Below are 20,832 nucleotides of genomic sequence, written 5' to 3' on the forward strand. Positions count from 1 at the left end.
AAATGGCTCATTTTAAACTGGCTTATCTCAATGTAAGCCCATTCAATTAACTCCATTTTCCTTTCACCTCCAGGTCCACACAAAGTTCCACTGCAAGCAGGCCCACACCCCGGGCTCCGACCCGTCCTGCCTCGCCTTCTCCTACGATGGCACCACTCTGGCCTCTCGCGGAGGTAACAACGGCATACTGACCTACTTACTGTTTAAACGAGGGTCATACCATAATGTACCACCTGTCCCCTTGAAAACGACTGCCAGTCCTTACAGTATTCTTAAGCACTACTGCCAGCCCTTACCTTATCCTTAAGCACTACTGCCAGCCCTTACCTTATCCTTAAGAACTACTGCCAGCCCTTACCTTATCCTTAAGAACTACTGCCAGCCCTTACCTTATCCTTAAGAACTATTGCCAGCCCTTACCACAGCCAGCCCTTGCCTTACCCTCAAAAAACGAATGGCAGCCCTTACTGTACTATAAAACTACTTCCAGCCCTTACCACACCCTGAGAACTACTGGCAGCCCTAACCGCACCTTTACAATGTGTCATATAACGGTATAATTCAGGAGCCTGAGAAATTACCTTTTGCTGCCTCCAATTTTAGGGATTTTATGGTGCTATTGTTTAGTTTGGCAGATGCCAAACAAAATTGGCCTCTGCAGCCAGAAAACAGCTAATCACAAATCAAAAGGAGAAATTTGACTCAATCAACAAAATAAACATCAGCCACTCGTACACATACGTGGAAAGTTCCACTGTTTACTCTGAGCTCTTAGTTGATTAGCTTCTCTCTTGGGTAGCACTTTCGAACACTGGCTAAACCATAGAAACAACCAATAAACAGGCTGTTAGCAGTCATCGCTTACTTTTATTAAACAAATGGTTATTGAATGAACATTTGGTCCTGCTTTACTGTCCATTGCAGTCTCATTTTAAACAACATTAGGAGAGACCAGATGCAGTCATGTCAATCAAGTCGAGTTGGTTGTATTTGTATAGCCCTTAATCACAGTAACTGTCTCAAAGGCCTTCACAGGCTCCACATTATACGACCCCCCCCCCCCCCAACCCTAAGCACCCTATAGGACAAGGAAGAACTCCCATAATCATGAATGAAGGAACAAAGAAGAGGGATCCCTCCTTCCAATGAAGCTTAGGGGGTCCTTGGGTGCCCAACATGTGTCCATTAAATAAAACAGAGCTCAAGACAAAGGAAACTGTTTCAATGAGAAAATGAGTAACAAGTCCACGCGGTGGTGTTGAGGTGGCAGCTGGTGCGTGACCCGATCTCTGTCTGACTTCTGACCCCTCTCCACGACTCCTACTGTCCTCCTCTCCCAGGTGACGACACCCTGAAGACCTGGGACATACGTAACTTCAAGAAGCCTCTGAATGTGGCCACCGGGCTCACCACCTACTTCACCATGTGAGTCACCCATCTCTCAGTAACCGCCCTCTCATCTACGTTCAGACGAGTGACCCTTTCCGCAAGCAAATCGATGCCCATTACCAGTCCTGGGAGGCCATCCTGATTTTGTTCTGTTCCCCTCTGCACACCAGTCTTGCCTCGAGCCCTTTAGAAACAAAATGACATGAGGAGTCCACCCTCGAGGTAGGGAGGGAGGGAGGTTCATGAGCAGCGGGGAGCGTCGCGGTCCGCAGCTTTCTCTAAAACAATGGTGGCGCCGAAAGGAGAGTGTTGCAATAGACGGAGCAATAAAACCTTCTTGATTAACGGTATTAAAAGATGATGTGAAATAGTCATGGAAGGACTTTCTCTGAGGAGACTGTGTTTTTTTGCTTGACTTCCAACCAAATTGAGACGGAGCATGCAGAGCAAGAGCGTGACTGAAGTTATTATTTAATACACTTTGCAGTAGTTTTCGCAAACCCGTAAAGGCCGTGCCCATTTGTGGAAATCCATCACCAGAACCCAAAAAAATATCCATTGCGAAATAAAACCGTGTGGAATGGTAGCTCACCGACGGTGTGTTGTGATTTCCCTACCAGGACAGACTGCTGTTTCAGCCCCGACGACAAGCTGGTGCTGACGGGCACGTCAGTGAAGAAGAACGAAGGCAACGGGAAGCTGGTGTTCTTCGACAGAGCCACCTTCCAGAAGGTCTACGAGGTGGAAGTGACCAACGCAGTGAGTAATGCCTCAACGACCACTATGATTGATAGATATAGATGTGTGCTTTATTGATCCCCAGGGGAAATTCAAAGCCCAAGTAGCTTGAAGACAATGGTCTTGGAGTTGGAAGGGGATGTATTGCGTATATTTGTAAGTTGAAGATAGACATTTAATTAATGATATTATAATGTTTAATGGGAAATGTATTAATTTGGCATTTTTTATTGAGATTGAGTGCAAATATTTACAAACAAGATATTGAACTGCAAAGAAAATGCAGTTTTGAATTGTTTTATTCACAGCCTCCCTAATACCATATGCTTAATATTAGACATTGTTTCTATCCAACTAAACTGGGCCCAGAGATAAAATGACTATGTAGGAAAACGAGTAAATAATGATTCACGCTTCAGCAACAATGAGCTGAACCAGCTCTGCATCGGTTATCCTCTGCTTTCGTCTTTAACTGTCTTACAGACGGCAAAGATTTAAACGGGACAACAGAAAACGAGCCAGGAAATGGTGAATTAAACGACTTGCAGTTTCTGTCTTGTAAAATATAACACTTAATGGAAACCATGCGCGTCTATGCATTCCCAGTAAGTGTCAGTCTCCCTGAGAAGAGCATAAAAAACAATGGAGTCCGTCGGACTGCAGGAGCGAGTGTCCCAACCAATGAGTGTTATTCTCTGTGTTCCCCTCAAGCGGAGACGTGAGGGGGCCATTTTGTCAGCCCTGCCACAAATTTATTTGGTTGGATCACCGTTTTGGGATAAAATTGAGAAGAATGCTAGGGGAGGTTTAGTGGAGGGAGGAATGTCACGAGGTCTGCTTTTTTTACTGCCAAACTACGAGAAAGTTGGGAAACGGGACCTTTTTTCGTTTTTTTGCGTCACCGCAAACTTTTGGACGGAGATCTGCCGGTTGCTTTAAGAGCTATTGCATTGGTTGATTTGATTTCACATCCAATTCAAGCGCAAGGCTTGGGAGGGTGCTGTCTCTTTAACAAACTAAAGATCAGATAACAAAAGATGCAATAAAATATTTTAACCACTCCATGCCACTATAGAAACTCATGCCTCCCAAATCCATCTGGGGGAGACACCCCGACGAAGGTGCTAAAAGGAAGGCGTAGGGAAACTGTCTCCATGTCACTTTTTTCTTTGGCTTTTTTTGGTGCGACTCCCTTTATTCTTCCCTGCGTTCCCGCGGCCCCTTTTGGGCAGATTTACCACTGTGTACGTTTAATCATAACAGTGGGGTCTGAGGTAGGCTAATGGCCTCCAACTCTGTCTCTCTCTCGCCTCAGACAGTCACTTTCTCATTGGGATTGACTCGACAACTTTTAAGAGAGAGAGAGAGAAAGGAGAACAAAGAGAAACTAGGTGTGTGTGTGTGTGTGTGTGTGTGTGTGTGTGTGTGTGTGTGTGTGTGTGTGTGTGTGTGTGTGTGTGTGTGTGTGTGTGTGTGTGTGTGTGTGTGTGTGTGTGTGTGTGTGTGTGTGTGTGTGTGTACGTACGAGTGTAAATGAGCACACGCAGTATCAAAGTGTAGACAGGACTATGGTGCTGTTATTAATAGAAGGGAGGAAGTAAGGAAATCTACTAGAGCCATAGATCTGCCATGTATAGATAAGACTCTCCTACATGGGCCTCTCCTATGCCCATGTAGGTCAGCGATTGTAAAGCTGAATTCAAATTCATTGAATAGACAAAGCAAGAAGGTGATTTGTCTTCAGCATGATTCTGCATGAATCAGAACTCCTTTATAGCTGTATAATTGGTATGCTTCTAAAGGGGTTAAGAAGGGACGATAAGCACCAAATTACCTTCGCTCCAATGAGTAAGGTGTGGATGAAATTGTGAAGGAAATTATCATTTAGAACGCTCAACAATAACTGGGCTCTAAGTGTCGGGCTGGCGTTAGCATAACGTTTCTGTAATTTGGCCAACGAGGCTACATTTATCTTCAGTTTTTCAAAAGAACAATGCAGAAAACTTGAAATTGAAGTTTTGAAAGAGATCAAAAAAAATTGAAAGAGATCCTAGTCAACCACATCGACTCTTGATCTTCATCTGACCCCCCATATCTTCCATAACTCCCAGTCCACACACCCAACCCCCCAAGCCCTCACCCCTCATCCGACAGGGCCAGCCGCAGAAGGTGGCAAAGGTTTGTTTTTGCAGCGGAATCCGTTATTTCTGGGTGACATCTACTCAGAGGTGGCGGTGGGGGGAAGCTTGATGAATGAGCTATTTACTATGTTTACATCCACGGTCTGCCTCTCGGATGGCCGGGGGGGAATCTAAGTGCAGTCTTTATGAAGTGGTGCAGCAGGCATCCGAGTGAAAGGATGGGCCACCAATCATCTCTACCTAAACAGTCTGTATAACCCCAGACCCGGGTTCTCGGGGCCTGGGGAGGTACACTCTCTGGGAGTGGAGGCTGTTTTATGCTCTCCTGATACATACCTACAGTGGGGTCTGTTTCTCTGCTTATCTCACCTCCCCTCCTTCCTGTCATGTCACATGGGGCAGGGCCCAGGTGAGACTCATGCTGACCTAAGCAGGATGTCCGCTTGTGCATTTGAAATGGATCGTTGTCGTTTCTCTGTATTGAGTTAGTAAATGAATTCCCAGAGGCTTGTCGTAACCCCCGAAGGTATTCCTTTGCTTTGTTTTCTCACTTCGGGCCAATGTTTTGATTCTGTCTCTGGTTGGCTCATATTTATTAGATTTCCTGCCTGCTCTGGCTGCTGCTGCTGGAGGTTCTAAAACCCTCCTATCCCTGCTTTCTGAGAGATAAGGGAATGAATCGGTCTGTCACATTGAGCCAGAAAATCCTCCTTTCTATCATCATGGGTGCCTATTGCAAACGTTTACCACCGTCACTGGTTGTCATGGTGTTCACTGACAATTAATGAATGAAAAGAATGCAACACAGAATATAACTTCCTTGGGAGTCTATGATATATATATTTTATATTTATTAATGAGGCGTGTGTGCACAGGTGCGTTCCAACTATATCTGTGTCATCAGTTCTTTGTTTAGCGTTGGCTAACGATATTGACAAATCTTTTTGTTGTGTCGAGTGCGCCATGATGTGTTTGGCAGATGAAACCACTTGTGTCAGCTCTCGTTGAACCTAGATGTTCACACTAACACGTTAAACGTCCCCGCTTCGTGGCATTCAGACAGCCATTCCTGGCAATCCCTTTTTTTTTTTCTGTAAGTCAGTTATGTCTCTCACTGGAACGGTGGGTCTTTTCAACCACACCGAGCACTGACGCTGTGGGAATCTGTCAGGGATCCCTTCCCCTCTTTGTGGCTGCTGATGCTAAGCTCCTCCTGTTTTAAGGGGAATCTTGCCATCGCCTCCTAGCTCCTCGCTCAATAAGAAAAAACAACACTTTCACAGGAGTTGGTTTGTATTAATTACCCACCGTATAATGGATGTTTCGCCCAGGACAGCCTGTAGCTAAGGTGCTACAGACTAGCATTCTTTCTCTCCTACTGCATCTACTTGGCCTGCGTAGCCTCGCTGTCAACACAAAACACATTAGTCCAAACTCACTAGTGGCTACCCAAGGAACACAGCTGTGAGAGAGAGAGAGGGAGAGAGGGAGAGAGGGAGAGAGGGAGAGAGGGAGAGAGAGAGAGAGAGAGAGAGAGAGAGAGAGAGAGAGAGAGAGAGAGAGAGAGAGAGAGAGAGAGAGAGAGAGAGAGAGAGAGAGAGAGAGAGAGAGAGAGAGAGAGAGAGAGAGAGAGAGAGAGAGAGAGAGAGAGAGAGAGAGAGAGAGCGCGCGCCTTGCCGAACGCTGCATAACTCACAACCCCAGTTTCATAACCAGCGTACATATTAGGACAATCGGTGTTGAGAACTGCCTTTTATTTACTCTCTTCTTGTTTTGTGTGGTATTTCAACCAGCCGCCGGCGTTGAGCGATGCTAGGAGGTCAACGGGGGGCGACTACCGAATGCGCAGACTAATCAACTCTCTCTCTCTCTCTGTCTCTCTCTCCCTTCGAGCCGTGATGTGCTGTTATTTTGCGGAGTGGAAACTTAAACAGGGCTTTTGTTAAGTGTAAACACGGTACTCTGAATATCTGGTTGGCAGGCCCCTGGCCCCGGACTGGGCCCCGGGGCCGTGTGCTGCGTAGCGCCCTGGGGACCCAGATGGGGGTGGAATCCTGTCTCCCGCTCTCTGTTCCAGAACCACTTCCCCAGCCCAATCCCACCCTCCTCTACCCCCCATTCTGCTGCAACCTTGTCAGCCTGTTGACCAGCTCGTTTTGTTAGTTTTGTCGTTTTCTTTTTTGTGCGTCTGAATTGAATTGCCAATCAAGATCAGTTTGATCTTGATTTTGGCGGTTTTTCCGCTGGCGCTGTGTCGGGTCTCTCTCGATCTTGCCAAGGGGTTTCCTATGCACTAGAGCAGGGACACAGTTACGGTACAGTGAGTCCACCGGGCTTTTGATTGAGTGCGCTCTCTCTCCGGAGAATAGGATTCCTGGTTGTCGCTCCTGCCTGTTCCCTGCACCGTGATGAAAGGTGATGTGTAACTTTGGGAACGCTGACAGACTGTTTATTACACCTTACCCATTCACTGTCAGTGGTGCCACTCAGCAACAGGTTCAATAGAAAGTGGTCTAAAACACGCATAGGCAGGCAGGCAGGCACAGCCAGAAAAACACACTCTCACTCGCACACAAACGCACAGGTGCTTGGTTCTTGGTTAGAATAGTTAAAGCATTAGTATTCTTACTAGATCAATACTTTACACATTTTTTTATAAATATTTCACAGGCTATAAACTTCTGGCTAAGGCAACTGCATCTGTAATGCTACGATCTACCCTGGTGTAGTATGTTTTTATTACCGCGAAAGCGACTTCTTTGTGACTTTTAAAGAATACAGCAACGCATTTTTGGTTGAAGGACTTCATAGTGTCATATAAATATTTGGTGGGATTAGCTAAAATAAGCCATGCTGTTTATATCAGTTTCTGGATCTTGCTAAATCATCAATTAAGACTGCCACGTGATGTGTAGGACAGATTAACCCTCATCTGTCTAGTCCTGTGTGTGTGTGTGTGTGTGTGTGTGTGTGTGTGTGTGTGTGTGTGTGTGTGTGTGTGTGTGTGTGTGTGTGTGTGTGTGTGTGTGTGTGTGTGTGTGTGTGTGTGTGTGTGTGTGTGTGTGTAGACAGTGTGTGTGTGTGTGTGTGTGCAGACAGTGTGTGTGTGTGTGCAGACAGTGTGTGTGTGTGTGTGTGTGTGCAGACAGTGTGTGTGTGTGTGTGTGTGTGAACCTGCATACGAATGACGCATATGCATGTCTGTGTTGCCTGTGTGTGCGTACGTACAGTGTGTGCGTGTGTTATACACAGTGAGTGATGGAGGCTCCTTACACTGGGAACTGGATGGGAAGCTGGACAGCTGGGCGTTAAGCAGCTTTAGACGCAGGCCCTGTCACAGAATCTGGACGTCCCGGTCGTGGTCTTAACCACCCACATCCCCATACCCTGCCCCCGCCACCTCATGCATGGCCTGATTTTCTCTCTCTCTCTCGCTCTCTCTCGCTCTCTCGCTCTCTCGCTCTCTCTGTCTCGCTCTCTTTCTCTATCCCTCTGTCTCTCTCTCTCTCTATATTTCTCTATATTTCTGTCTCTCACTCACGCACTCACTTGTTCACTTCCTCTGTCTCTCTACCTCTCTGTTTCTCTCCCTCCCTGTCTCTCACGCACTCACTTGCTTTCTCTCCTTCTCTCTGTCTCTATATATTTCTCTGTCACTCACTCGATCACTTGCTCTGTCTCTCTCCCTCTCCGTCTCTCTCTCACTCACTCACTCACTTGTTCTCTCTCTGTCTCTATATATTTCTCTGTCACTCCCTCGATCACTTGCTCTGTCTCTCTCTCTGTTTCTCTCCCTCTCTATGTCTCTCACTCACTCACTTGTTCTCTCTCTGTCTCTCTATATTTCTCTGTCACTCCCTCGATCACTTGCTCTGTCCCTCTCAATCACTCACTCCCCCTCTCTCAGTCTCACGGAAGGGCGGCGTGCCACACACTCCCATGTGTGTGCGGGGAGAGCCCGCGCCTGGCCGCTCCTCTCACTCCCCTCTCTTTGTCGTGCAGAGAAAGGTCTACAGTGAGCCCTGAGAGCGATCGGGAAGCAGATGTCTACATTTAGACTGTATGGACGCATGCCACGCAAGCCTACCTCTGTTCCACACAGGCCTGAGTCACAACACAAGCTTTCCCAGGCCTATGTACCGTGTCCTTCTGCATTCCATGTGAACCGATCGACTACAGTAAGCCCCTGTATGGCTGGCAGCAACACCGTTCTACATTGTACTACATTGTTGTTTTATTGCCGCGGAAACCTCTGCTCAGGGCTGTTTGTCCCGGGGCATGTCAGAGTCCGTGTAGAGGCATTCCTGCTGGACATGTTGTGGAAGGCATGTCGTGAGCAGGAGGCCTACAGTAAGCCTGTATGTCGGCTGTCGGAGGAACATGGCTGTTGTACATTCCGGAATGCACATGGAAACATGTGAGGTGCAGCTGGGGCTGTATCGTAGGGATCAGCGCAACTACAGGAGGTTTTCATCACAGTAGAGTGGGATGGGGGGGGGGGGGGGGGGGGGGGGGGGTACCCTATGCTTTTACTCACTGCATGCACACGTGCACTCAGGCACACGCACACACACACACACACACACACACACTCAGGGACACAGGGATCTGACTCTGGATGAATATGGTCGCTGTCGCCTTTTGGCGGTGGGCCATCATCTCACACACACACACACACACACACACACACACACACACACACACACACACACACACACACACACACACACCCTCTCCCACCAGACAAAGACAGACAGACAGGGGATCCAGTCCACATCTTAAACCACCAAATATAGTCAACTGGGGCAGGCGGTGAAGCAACACACGCGTACACACACACCAGTGATCTCCAGGCGGTACCTCATCCACCTGGGTCACGCGCCTAAAGCGCTGCCGGTGCGTTGGACCTGCACGGGCTATTAAGTCACCTATTAAACACAGCCTTCAATGGCTGTTAGGCACACATCGTTTAGTTACCACTGTCCTTCAAGAGCGCTGTGTTTGGGAAAAGGGCTGAAACGGTGCCAGGATGGACCCAAGCTAAATTACCCACATCTGCAGACCGTGATCTGGGGACTACCTCGGCTGAAGGCTTCTTGGTAGACTACCTAGTGGGCTACCTAGTCACATAAAGGTTCTTAATCTAATGTCTGATAGCTGACCAGCTCTAATCTGGGTACTGGGCGTTTCAAACCTTATCGCTTCCGATTAGTTTTGACCAGTCGTGTCGCTGTAGACGGGGATTTGTAAGCGTGTCATTGGCCAACGGGGAACACACAAACTCTAAGCCAACCGGTGGGAAGACGAGCTAAACCATCCGGTTTGGACACCAAGGTTCTGATAAAAAGTGTCTGCAAAGGTTTCAAATCCACACACCGTGTAGACTGGCCACTGTAGATAAACACATTCAAGTCCCCTTCTGAAAGCTCATTCAAATGAGCTTCTCTTGGGTAGACTACCCGCAACAAAACGGTTAACAAAGCGTGAATCGGCCCCCTCTGAGTGGGTTGGTTTCCCGGCCCAGGCTCAGCTCCCCCCCTCTCCTGGGGTTCTGCTGTACCATGGTACGACAGCTGGATCGCAGATGAGCCCCGTCCAGACGGCGAGGATGCGTGATGTCTCGGAACTCCAACCAACTGTGCTTCGCATGTGATTCCCCCCCCCCCGCTCCACAGAGTGTAGTCCGCTGCCTGTGGCATCCTAAGCTGAACCAGATCATGGTGGGCACCGCCAACGGACTGGCCAAGGTGTACTACGACCCGCTCAAGAGCCACAGGTAGGTCCCGCCCCCATCCCAGATGGGATGTCTGTCAATGTCACCTCTACTTGATGTCATGGTCATCTCTTGTTGTGTCAATGTCACCGTCACCTCTCGTTGTGTCCATGTCATGGTCACCTGTTGTTGTGTCAATGTCACGGTCACCTGTTGTTGTGTCAATGTCACGGTCACCTGTTGTTGTGTCAATGTCACAGTCACCTGTTGTTGTATCAATGTCGTGGTCATCTCCTGTGTTTTAATGTCACCTCTTGTTGTGTCAATGTCACGGTCACCTCTTGTTGTGTCAATGTCGCAGTCACCTGTTGTTGTGTCAATGTCACAGTCACCTGTTGTTGTATCAATGTCGTGGTCATCTCCTGTGTTTTAATGTCACCTCTTGTTGTGTCAATGTCACGGTCACCTCTTGTTGTGTCAATGTCACAGTCACCTCTTCAGTGTTTTTCCATGTACGGGTCACATGCACAGGGGGATGTTTAAATGGATGGTTTCCTTTACAGGGGCGCTAAGCTGTGCGTGGTGAAGAGCCAGCGGAAGGAGAGACATGCAGAAACACTCACGCAGGATTACATCATCACACGTAGGTTTCCGTTCGCTCGTACTTACACACACGCACGCACGCACGCGCGTGCACTCATACATAAACAAACAACCGCACACACAATCAAACACACACACACACACACACACACCCATCCACGTCACACACACACCCATCCACGTCTCACACACACACACACCCATCCACGTCAAACTGCGAGCCCCTAGCACAACAGTAGTGATGGTTCATGTTGCCGTTAGCTTCTCTCCCCACCTACGAGATCAGCATCTTACCCCCCCCCCTCCGCCTGCTGTGTGTGAGGGGCTCCGCTTACACCCGTCGCCCGTTTAAGGCTGTAGATAATTACAGGAGCGATTTAGGATAAGTGCCTTCCTCCTTCAAGGACGGCCGCGGCACTGGGGTCCGCTGTTAGCCGCGCGCCCGCCTGATGGCGAACGGCGCCCTCGCCCTAACTCCCAGCGTTTCAAATCAAGAGAACACGGGGATTTGTGGTGTGCCGTAGTGCCCGATCACATCACCTCTCTGACTCGCATCACATCTCTCTCTTTAGTTCTGGCTTTCTCTTTAGCTCTCGCTCACGCTCTCTCCATGTGGCTCTCGCTCTCGCTCTCTCTTTAGCTCTCGCTCAGTGTTTAGCTCTCGTTCTCGCTCTCTCCTTCCATCCTTCTGTCTCTCTCTGTCTCTGGGTGTGTCTCTCTATCTCTGAATCGGTCTCTTTCTCTCTGTTTCTGTTTGTCTTCTCCATGATCTCCCTGTAACTCATGCAATCCCTCCTCCTTCACACAATTATTCACTCACTCCCACACACACACACACGCACCCACAACAGTTATTCATATATATTATGCACACACACACGCACACTTTCATGTCTCCCTCATCTGTGGCGGTTCGAAAGGCAGGACTCGGGGCCATTAGCTGATGGTGTGTGGGGGGTGGGTGGGTGGGTGGTTGGGTGGGTTGGGGCCACGGGGTCAGGTGGGGTAATGGGTGGACCGAACGGACAGCCTTAAGGGCATCATGTGACCACCACGAGCTGACCACACAACGGACATCCACCTGTCCTTCTGCTCCTCACGTGGACACACACACACACACACACACACACACACACACACACACACACACACACACACACACACACACACACACACACACACACACACCTCTGAGGCCTAGGTAATGGACCTATAGTAACTGAACAGCTGCCAGTAGCACTTGGCTCCTGATTGGAGGTTAGTCCCATCCACCGCGGGGGGGGGGAGGGGGAGAGTGAGAGGATGTGCACGTACCTGTCCGTACGCGGCCTTTTGATAGCATCTCCAGCACGCCAGCGAGGTGTGGAGTGTGACGCACTCGGTGCCCCGGCGCTGGAAAATCGGCGAAGGGGGACAGGAAGTGAGTGGCGGCCCGCTGAGAGACGCGAGGGAATCTGTTAGCGGTCGCCCGTTTGCTTAATGTAGCGCGGCGGAGCGGGGAATTAGCAGGCCGGCGCGCTGGATGGAAAACCACTCCATCCAGAGACCCCTCTCGCTGGAGTGTCTCTCTGTAACCCCGCGAGCGGGGAGCACGTGCACCTCGGCATAGACACCAGAACACACACATGCACGTACGGTACGCACAAATGCACGTACGCACGCACAGATGAGCGCAAACACACACACACAGATGGATGTACACGCAGACACACGCCGATGGACACACACACACACACACACACACACACACACACACACACACACACACACACACACACACACACACACACACTCTCTCAGATGGACGCACACACACACAGATGGAGACACGCACACACACACACACACACACACACACACACACACACACACACACACACACACACACGCACACAAATGTGTCTATTCTCTCCTCTTACACACACACACACAGATGGACACACATTTTAGGGCACTCATTGTCATGCCCTCATTCACTCACTTACTCAAGCCGGGGGCTTTTATTGTGGTGGTGCTCAGCAAAGTGTAAAGAGTAGCGGCGTAAAGTGTGTGACTCTATCAGCCAGGGATTTGTAATGAGCCCGCTTGGTGTCCACTACAGCAGAACAACGCTAAGTACACACACTCGGGCGGGAGATCATGCGGGCCATGCGTGCACCTCATGCTCACACTGCATGCTTGTCCGTGTTGTGATTTTGCCTGCGCCCGACGATTTCGGCTTTAGCTCCACGCGAAGGACACGGTGGAACGCAACCTAGAGGTCCCCTCGCATGGCCATCTGGGTGGCTCATGTTATGTAAGCCTGTGTGTTAGCTGGGGTTTTTCGTGTGAATATTGGTATCTAAATGTGTGTGTGTGTGTGTGTGTGTCTCTCTCACTCCAGCCCACGCCCTGCCCATGTTCCGCGAGGCCCGGCAGCGCAGCACCAGAAAGCAGCTGGAGAAGGACCGCCTGGACCCCATGAAGTCCAACAAGCCCGAGCCCCCGGTGTCCGGACCAGGTAACCCCCCCCCGTCCCGTCCCGTCCCGTCCCACTAAGAGCCCCCCCGCGCCTTATTAACCGCTGTCACCGGAGGGTCATTTTACACACGGCCAGGTCTTTAGGGTTCTTTAGTCGTCCGAGTGAGACCAGCTGCCCAAAGGCGGTCCATCTGTTAGCCTGTCTGATAGCATGTCTGTTAGCATTAGCCGTATGAATGGTATGCGGATAGTAGGGTTTTCTGTGGGGAGGGGTTTGAATATCACTGATGGATTATTGCACATATACAACAGCGTTGTTGAACACTCGATTCTGATATGTCAGTAGCGTTCCAAAAGTGTGTATTTTTCTTAAGGATGGGAGGCATCTTTAACAGTTCGAGCACCATAAATCCGACATGAAATCAACGCTCAAATTAAAATAATCACCCAGATGTGTCCATGACAAGGCTCCACTGAAGACTGTTGTGATTTCAGCTGACCACGTCGAAAAAAAACCATGATTATAGATGAAAGGAACTAATATTTAATCACTGTTGGTAACTGTGGTGTAAGTCAGTTGGTAACTGTGGTGTAGGTCAGTTGGTAACTGTGGTGTAAGTCAGTTGGTAACTGTGGTGTAGGTCAGTTGGTAACTGTGGTGTAAGTCAGTTGGTAACTGTGGTTTAAGTCAGTTGGTAACTGGTGTAAGTCAGTTGGTAACTGGTGTAAGTCAGTTGGTAGCTGTGGTGTAAGTCAGTTGGTAACTGGTACAAGTCAGTTGGTAACTGGTGTAAGTCAGTTGGTAACTGGTATAAGTCAGTTGGTAACTCGTGTAAGTCAGTTGGTAACTCGTGTAAGTCAGTTGGTAACTGGTGTAAGTCAGTTGGTAACTGGTGTAAGTCAGTTGGTAACTGGGGTGTACGTCAGTTTGTAACTGTGGTAAAAGTCAGTTGGTATCTGTGGTAAAAGTCAGTTGGTATCTGTGGTAAAAGTCAGTTGGCAAGGGGGTATAAGCGGCACAAATCATGACAGGCTGTCCCGTTATTGGAAAATCCTGTACCTTATTGGTACATTACTACCTGTACTCCTATGCACACAGGCACACACGCACTCATACATCCACACACACACACACACACACACACACACACACACACACACACACACACACACACACACACACACACACACACACACACACACACACACACACACACACACACACACACACACACACACACACACACACACACAGACACAACATTGGTCAAGGTCAGCATTAAACTGAGATACCAGAAGGATGGAACATCCCATCTGGCTGGCTGAGGTTTTTTTGGGGTAAATATGCCATATGTATAAAGATGTTGCAGTCGTACAAATGCAAGGAAATTATTTTCTAAATCTTATGATCATCTAGATATTAGATGTATATATTCAATCATTACATATAACAGGCACATGTTTGCATACTTGCGCCACAATGCATGCGAAAGTCCGGAAATGCTTATTAGCAAATAAAATGTACACTTTTGACTATGCTGATATACATATATTTTCCTGGGTTCACAAAATATCAGTATACATGTACAGAATTGCATTGAAGTTCCATGTCCTTACATTTAACTATACCAATAACCAAGAAGTATGTATAAGATGTTCAAAGCTCTCTGCAACATTAACAACATTGTATGTGACACACTAGTATATGAATTGAAACTATGTTCCCGTCACACCCTGCTAAGAATGACACAAGGCACATGGGTCTTTGGGCAATCAAACAGGTTCATAACAACCTGCGGCCTCACAGATATCATATGTCATACATGTATATCCTGGGTTTCCTACGTGTTTACCCAAACGTCTCCTCATGTCTGACTTTCGTTGACTTTGCTAAGTTTTTGTTTACGTGTGTGTGCGTGTGCGTGCACCTCGATACATGTGTTTGCTTTGTGTGTTCCTGACTGTGTGATTGTATGTATGTGTGCATTGATACGTTAGCTTAGAGTGTGTGTGTGTGTGTGTGTGTGTGTGTGTGTGTGTGTGTGTGTGTGTGTGTGTGTGTGTGTGTGTGTGTGTGTGTGTGTGTGTGTGTGTGTGTGTGTGTGTGTGTGTGTGTGTGTGTGTGCGCGTGCGTGCGCCCTGCCACCCCGGTGCCTGGCTCTAACCCTGGTGGTCCTCTCTCTCAGGTCGCGGTGGTCGCGTGGCGGCTCACGGGGGCACCCTGTCCTCCTTCATCGTGAAGAACATCGCCCTGGACAAGACGGACGACAGCAACCCAAGAGAGGCCATCCTCAGACACGCCAAGGAGGCCTCAGAGAACCCCTATTGGGTGGCCCCCGCCTACTCAAAGTAGGGATCCCCTCAATCTGCTACACTAATGCCAACGCTGTTGTCTTAGTCCTTTAACTGAGGCTTCATCCAGAGTGACTCGGAAGGAGCCCAGATAGGCGCCATAAAGGAAGCAATTTAGGGGTCTTTCGCAAGGGTACTTGCGGGGCACAGACTGCTGACATGATGGATCGAATGCTAATGCTAACACTAATGCTATTGCTGTTGCTGTTGTCTTGGTCCTTTAACTGAGGCCTCATTCATATCGACTTGCAGTGTGGTCGGATAGGTTCCATCAAGGAAGCAGTTAGGGGTTGTGCCCAAGAGTGCTAGCGGCGTACAGACTGCTGACATGGGGGATTGAATGCTAATGCTAAGGCTAATGCTAATGCTGTTGTCTTGGTCATTTAGCTTAGGCTTCATCCATAGTGACTCACAGGGAGCTCCGGTAGGTTCCATTGAGGAACATTCAGGGTTCTTGCTCTAGAATACTATCGGGGTACAGACTGCTGACATGAGGAATCAAACCCAGTACCTTTGCAGCGGTCGTATAGGTGCAGCTTAGGCGGGTTAGTGGTGCAGGGATAAGCGTAGAGGATTAGTCTGGGCGGGTCTGGGGAATTGAACCCCAGGCCCTTGTGTACAGGGAATCGAACAATCAAACCATGAGACGACTTTCATTCTGCGCCTCATCTTCAACATCGTCAGCGCCTACAGTGGGTGTACATGTGTTATCCCGGTCGAGTGCTTGTGTGTTGTCAACTATGTACTGTACACGCATTTGGAAGAGATTCAGTGGTGCATTCTAAGAGTGGTGCATCAAAAATCCCAACCTCTGGCGGTTCGAGTGTGAACGCAGCTCCAAAACAGGAGCGTTCCTCGTACAATAGGGCTGCGCCTGTTGCCCGAGGCAACCTCTTTCATCTGCAGGTGTGGCGGCGTCTCGCCATGTACAGACCTGACCCGAAATAAAAAGGTCACATTTTTTCTGAGGTGGATGTATCTGCTACTGTGGAGCTGTTTACACCTGGGATGCCCTGGTTTATGATCCCACCAGGCCCTAAAGCCAGAACAATCAGCCGATGTAGATACAGGCCGTAGTTTAGACACCAGCAACTGCAAATATTCAAATCAAAGAGGGGTTTTTTCTTTCCTTTTTCTCGGTTGAGGTATCTCAACATAAACATATGTTTTCCCTTTGAGGCGGTTTTTGAATATGTTTTGCTGTGGCTTTAGTTTGTGCTGTTCGGTACTTCTGAGTAGAAAAGAGGAATGACGTTTTGATCCTTTAAATGAAAACAATGTTCTTATTGTGTCTGGCAGAGCGGGTTTATGTTCGATAACTCAGACACCCGTAGACTCCATAAACATATCTTGATAACGATTGCTGTGGTGTAAAACTCCACATGATACAGCACATCCTTCTTCACACGTCGCCCAGCCCCAACCACAAGCCTTTTATCAGAGAACAATTCAACAAACTATTGTCCATCACTTAAGAGGTCCCAACAAGAAAAAGACCACCAATAGGGTCCACCACTGTACGGTGGGCAGTGGACCTACTCTCCATGGAGACCAAGCCCCCTCCCCTGTCTCCGGACATTCCGCTCGGATTCCAGGAGCCAGGATTCATTCTGGGTACCCATGTTAAGCGTGTAGACCTGGGTGCTCTGGCTCCAAGCGGCCTGAAGCCGGTCATTAGCAGCACTAATGGGTCCGTTGACGCTAATGGCGGCCGCTGTGGTGTTCAGCGCTGGCCAGCACGCCCGCTCAGCCCTCCCTGCCTGCTCGGGGGGGGGGGCTTTTTTTTTTTTTTCGTCTCTCCGGGTTAATTGGTTTTCCCCTGGCGCGCGACCTAACTGGTCGCCGTGTACATGTACACGCACACATAATGCACATGCACACATATTCACACGCACACATATTCACACAACTATACCTATACGCATGCACATATACACGCACGCCTATCACACACACACCTATCACACACAGCCATTCCAATATACATGCACACACCTATATACAGGCACGCACACACATCCTATCACACACTCGTACACATGCACACCTATAACACGCACACACACCTATCACACACACACACGCCTATCACACACACCCACTCCATTATACACGCACCCACACACACCTATCCCACATATACATGCACACATATACATGCACACATATACACACGCGCAACAACGTTTGTCGTGCGTTGTATATATCGTTTATGGATATTTTTAAACGATCAGCGATGCGCTCGAGGCAGAGCATCGCGTGCTGCTTTCCCAGGTCCACCCATCGACTGTTCCATCCATAACTCTCCCATGAATAAGTGGTAGGTTCTACTCTCTGCTTAACATTCGATTCCCCCCCACCCCTGGCTATTATTGGTTTCCATCCAAGGGAAAAACAAGCAGAGCCTGGTTTCCCCTTTGTGTCTCTCATGGTCTGTCCCCCCCCCCCCTCTCCCTTACCCCCACCCCCGCCTGTCTCCATATATTATGTTCCGCTGATCCGGAGTGAACCCGTACATACTCGCCGCCATGTATATTGCACAACAGCCAAGTTCAAACAAACAGATCATAAAGCATGACCGTGTGTTCAAATGTGCCCTGTTTAGGACCCAGCCAGAGACCCTGTTCCACGAGGACTCGGAGGAGGACGAGGAGGCCGACAAGGAGCCCGAGTGGAAGAAACGCAAGATCTGAACACAGGCGGACACACGTCGGCCATCTTTATCTGTGTTTTTATACGCCTGAGGCTCCATCTCTACGGCTCGGGCTCCGTTAATTGAACGCAAAAGCATTTTCCGTCGGGCGTTTTTGGTGGATCCCATGCGTCGAGTAGAAGATATTGTTTTGATGTAATTTTTGTTACTGGAATATTGTCCTATTTTTTTATTGTCTCTGCCCCCCCCCCCCCCCCCCCCCCCCCTCCCGGATTTGCTGATGCCTGTTTAATGGAGGCCAGATTTTGTGGTCTGTGAGCATTCGACTTTTATGAGCAATTTATGGGCAGTATGGGATACTTCTCAACGTGTTTGCAAATTGAATGTTAGACTTGATATAAAGAGGCCCCAATGTTTTTACCGCGTTGAATAGCAGGTGGGTCATTTGTTTCACATTAAAATCATCTTTTTATAAATATATTTGTTTCTTAATTTGTAGATAATCGATTCAAAATTTGAATCGATATTTGATTCAAATATCGATTAAAAAAAAAACAACGTCATAAATAAGACAAAGTTCAGTTATTAATACGACTTCAGTCGTCAAAACCCTCTTGTGAAAAATCACATTATTTCCGTGGTCCTACTTTCTTCAACATTTGTCATATGACATTGCAGTAACCTTGAAATTTGGCATATCATTTATATTCTTTGAATATATGTGTCAGGTTCTATATGTGACGTATGAAGTCATTTCTGCATTGGTTTTGGGTTTCCTTTGAATACTTTGGACTAGAATATCCACGGTTATTTCCATGGACAGACAGCCAAAACATACAGATCCCATAACACAAACAGTTTGTGTTCATTGTAAATGCTGGTGGAATCCATCCTCTAGCCATACCAACATAACATAACGTGACACAACAACATATACATATACAACAACGCCTTGTTAAACTTGAGGTCTGCTCTGCAATAACACAACAGGACAACGTGTTTGTCAGCTGGCATCCGTCTCGTGCATCGCCCTTCATGGTCACTTGTTAATAGTATTTGGATTTTCTAGAATACCAGGAACAGAGAACGTAGAATGGTAAGAGTATCACAGCGATGGTGGCAATGTGTTTATGAGAGCAGGAGAGAGATGGAGGGGGGAAGGCCTGAAAAAGCCGAGGGGTTACGCCTAGGGTCGAAGAAGAAGAAAGGGTCAAAGGGTAGAGCCAGAATACATGCACATGCGATATAACAGAGGATTATATCATCATTCCAGGCCTGAGAAGAGGATCTCATTTTAAGGGTTCAATGGCCAGTTGATGTGGAAATAAAAAAGGGAGATTGTTAGAGATTACCACACTTAATTAAACACAAAATCATAAATTTCTGCTTTATAACATCAATATTAAAATAAGTCATACATTTCAAAAGAAGTACCCTTGTCACTGAAGTGTGTCCACCCAGATGCATGATGGATCATATTATCAGGCATCATCCAGGTGGACTGAACCAACTGGTGGGCACCTGTGATGTCACAAGTGCACAGATTTCAAAGTATCTCGCAATTGACTTTGTATTGAGTCATCTAGTAATGAGTGTATTTATAGATATGGACCAAATATCCTACAAATATTTGTTCTATTTTGGTACCACAATCAACAGGCCGGTCGGTCTCCTTAGTTCTTGACACGGACGAGCCAAATTGGACTAAAGGTCACCCCAGTTGTTTACCGGCTGACTCATCTCCGTAGGTATTGCACGTTTACACAAATCCCCGGTTGTTTCTTGAACATCTCAACAAGTGGTGTTCCTGTCTCTTCAAAATGTCCAGATACTGAGTGTTTTAGGGCAAAGCTTTTCGGGAGCTGCTCAGATTCTCTGCCCTGAGGACAGTTTGCTTTAGAAAGGGAAAGAAATCGCCCGCAGCACCCTTAAAAACAGTGTTGTGATTTCACACAGGGTTTAGTACTCTGTCGTCTAATGCTGCATCTGCATCTTCCCGTCATGGTGCCTGGGGGTGGAGGTAGTGGGTATGGAGGAGGAGGTGGTGGTGGCGGTGATGTCGGCAGCTATAGTCACCCCGTTTGTCCGTGCCAACCATAGAATGCTGGAATGATGTGATTAGGCGATGTCAGTCGACGCAGAACCTGTTATCCCACACCTGGTGAGTGAAAGCGAAAGGGTGTGTTCGGTTGTTTGTAGTGCCACAGCGATACTCCTCACCTAAGCCAGCTTGATCTGGCAAATTCTATAATAAGTTTTGATCCCATTGTTTTGGGTTTTTTAATTCAGATCACTTTCCACCTTTTGAAGTATCTGTTTCGTATCATTGTTGAGTCTGTGGATGATTGGTGTGTGTATGTGTGTGGCCGTGTTGTTTAAATCTGAGAGCAACACTAATAGATCTGTCATTTGTGTGACAGGCTGTGGGGAAGAGGCAGGCCTGTCTCAGGGAACATAAACTAGGGCTTGTAGACACACACTGACAGCATTATGTCAAGAAGCCCCGCTCACTGACTCGTCCGGTTCTCGTTGCCGTTTTTTCTTAACAGCCATTTAAACGTTGGCCCCGGGCGCTTCGCTTTACAGCTCAGCATCGCTTTACGGCTGTCGTTTGTTTACTGTACGACCCTGAGCCCGGGCCCCGGGATCCTCACAGAGCCCCACCGCATTTAGCAACATGTATTGGAACCATTCTTGCAGTTCTTTTAATTCACCTCAATTCACATTGTGTTTGCTTTTTTTCTGAACATGCAAGGTTGAGTTTTGGTAGACATCTCTGCCGA

The 20,832-nt window shown here is 48.1% G+C and overlaps 1 protein-coding gene across 1 annotated transcript in view; it reads left to right on the plus strand.

Annotated features, from left to right (window-relative positions):
- The window catches only part of LOC130381283 (WD repeat-containing protein 70), a 44,311-nt gene extending 25,781 nt beyond the window's left edge, over window positions 1-18,530 (plus strand). The window contains exons 11-18 of the mRNA XM_056588783.1: window positions 74-173; window positions 1,341-1,425; window positions 2,010-2,148; window positions 9,944-10,044; window positions 10,545-10,624; window positions 12,968-13,084; window positions 15,231-15,393; window positions 18,002-18,530. Of these exons, the coding sequence (XP_056444758.1) occupies window positions 74-173; window positions 1,341-1,425; window positions 2,010-2,148; window positions 9,944-10,044; window positions 10,545-10,624; window positions 12,968-13,084; window positions 15,231-15,393; window positions 18,002-18,089 (873 nt within the window). The 3' untranslated portion in view covers window positions 18,090-18,530. The remainder of the gene's footprint in view (window positions 1-73; window positions 174-1,340; window positions 1,426-2,009; window positions 2,149-9,943; window positions 10,045-10,544; window positions 10,625-12,967; window positions 13,085-15,230; window positions 15,394-18,001) is intronic.
- Window positions 18,531-20,832: the final 2,302 nt, after the last annotated feature.

This window comes from Gadus chalcogrammus, chromosome 4 (genome assembly GCF_026213295.1).
Source record: "Gadus chalcogrammus isolate NIFS_2021 chromosome 4, NIFS_Gcha_1.0, whole genome shotgun sequence".
Classification (NCBI taxonomy): Eukaryota; Metazoa; Chordata; class Actinopteri; order Gadiformes; family Gadidae; genus Gadus; species Gadus chalcogrammus.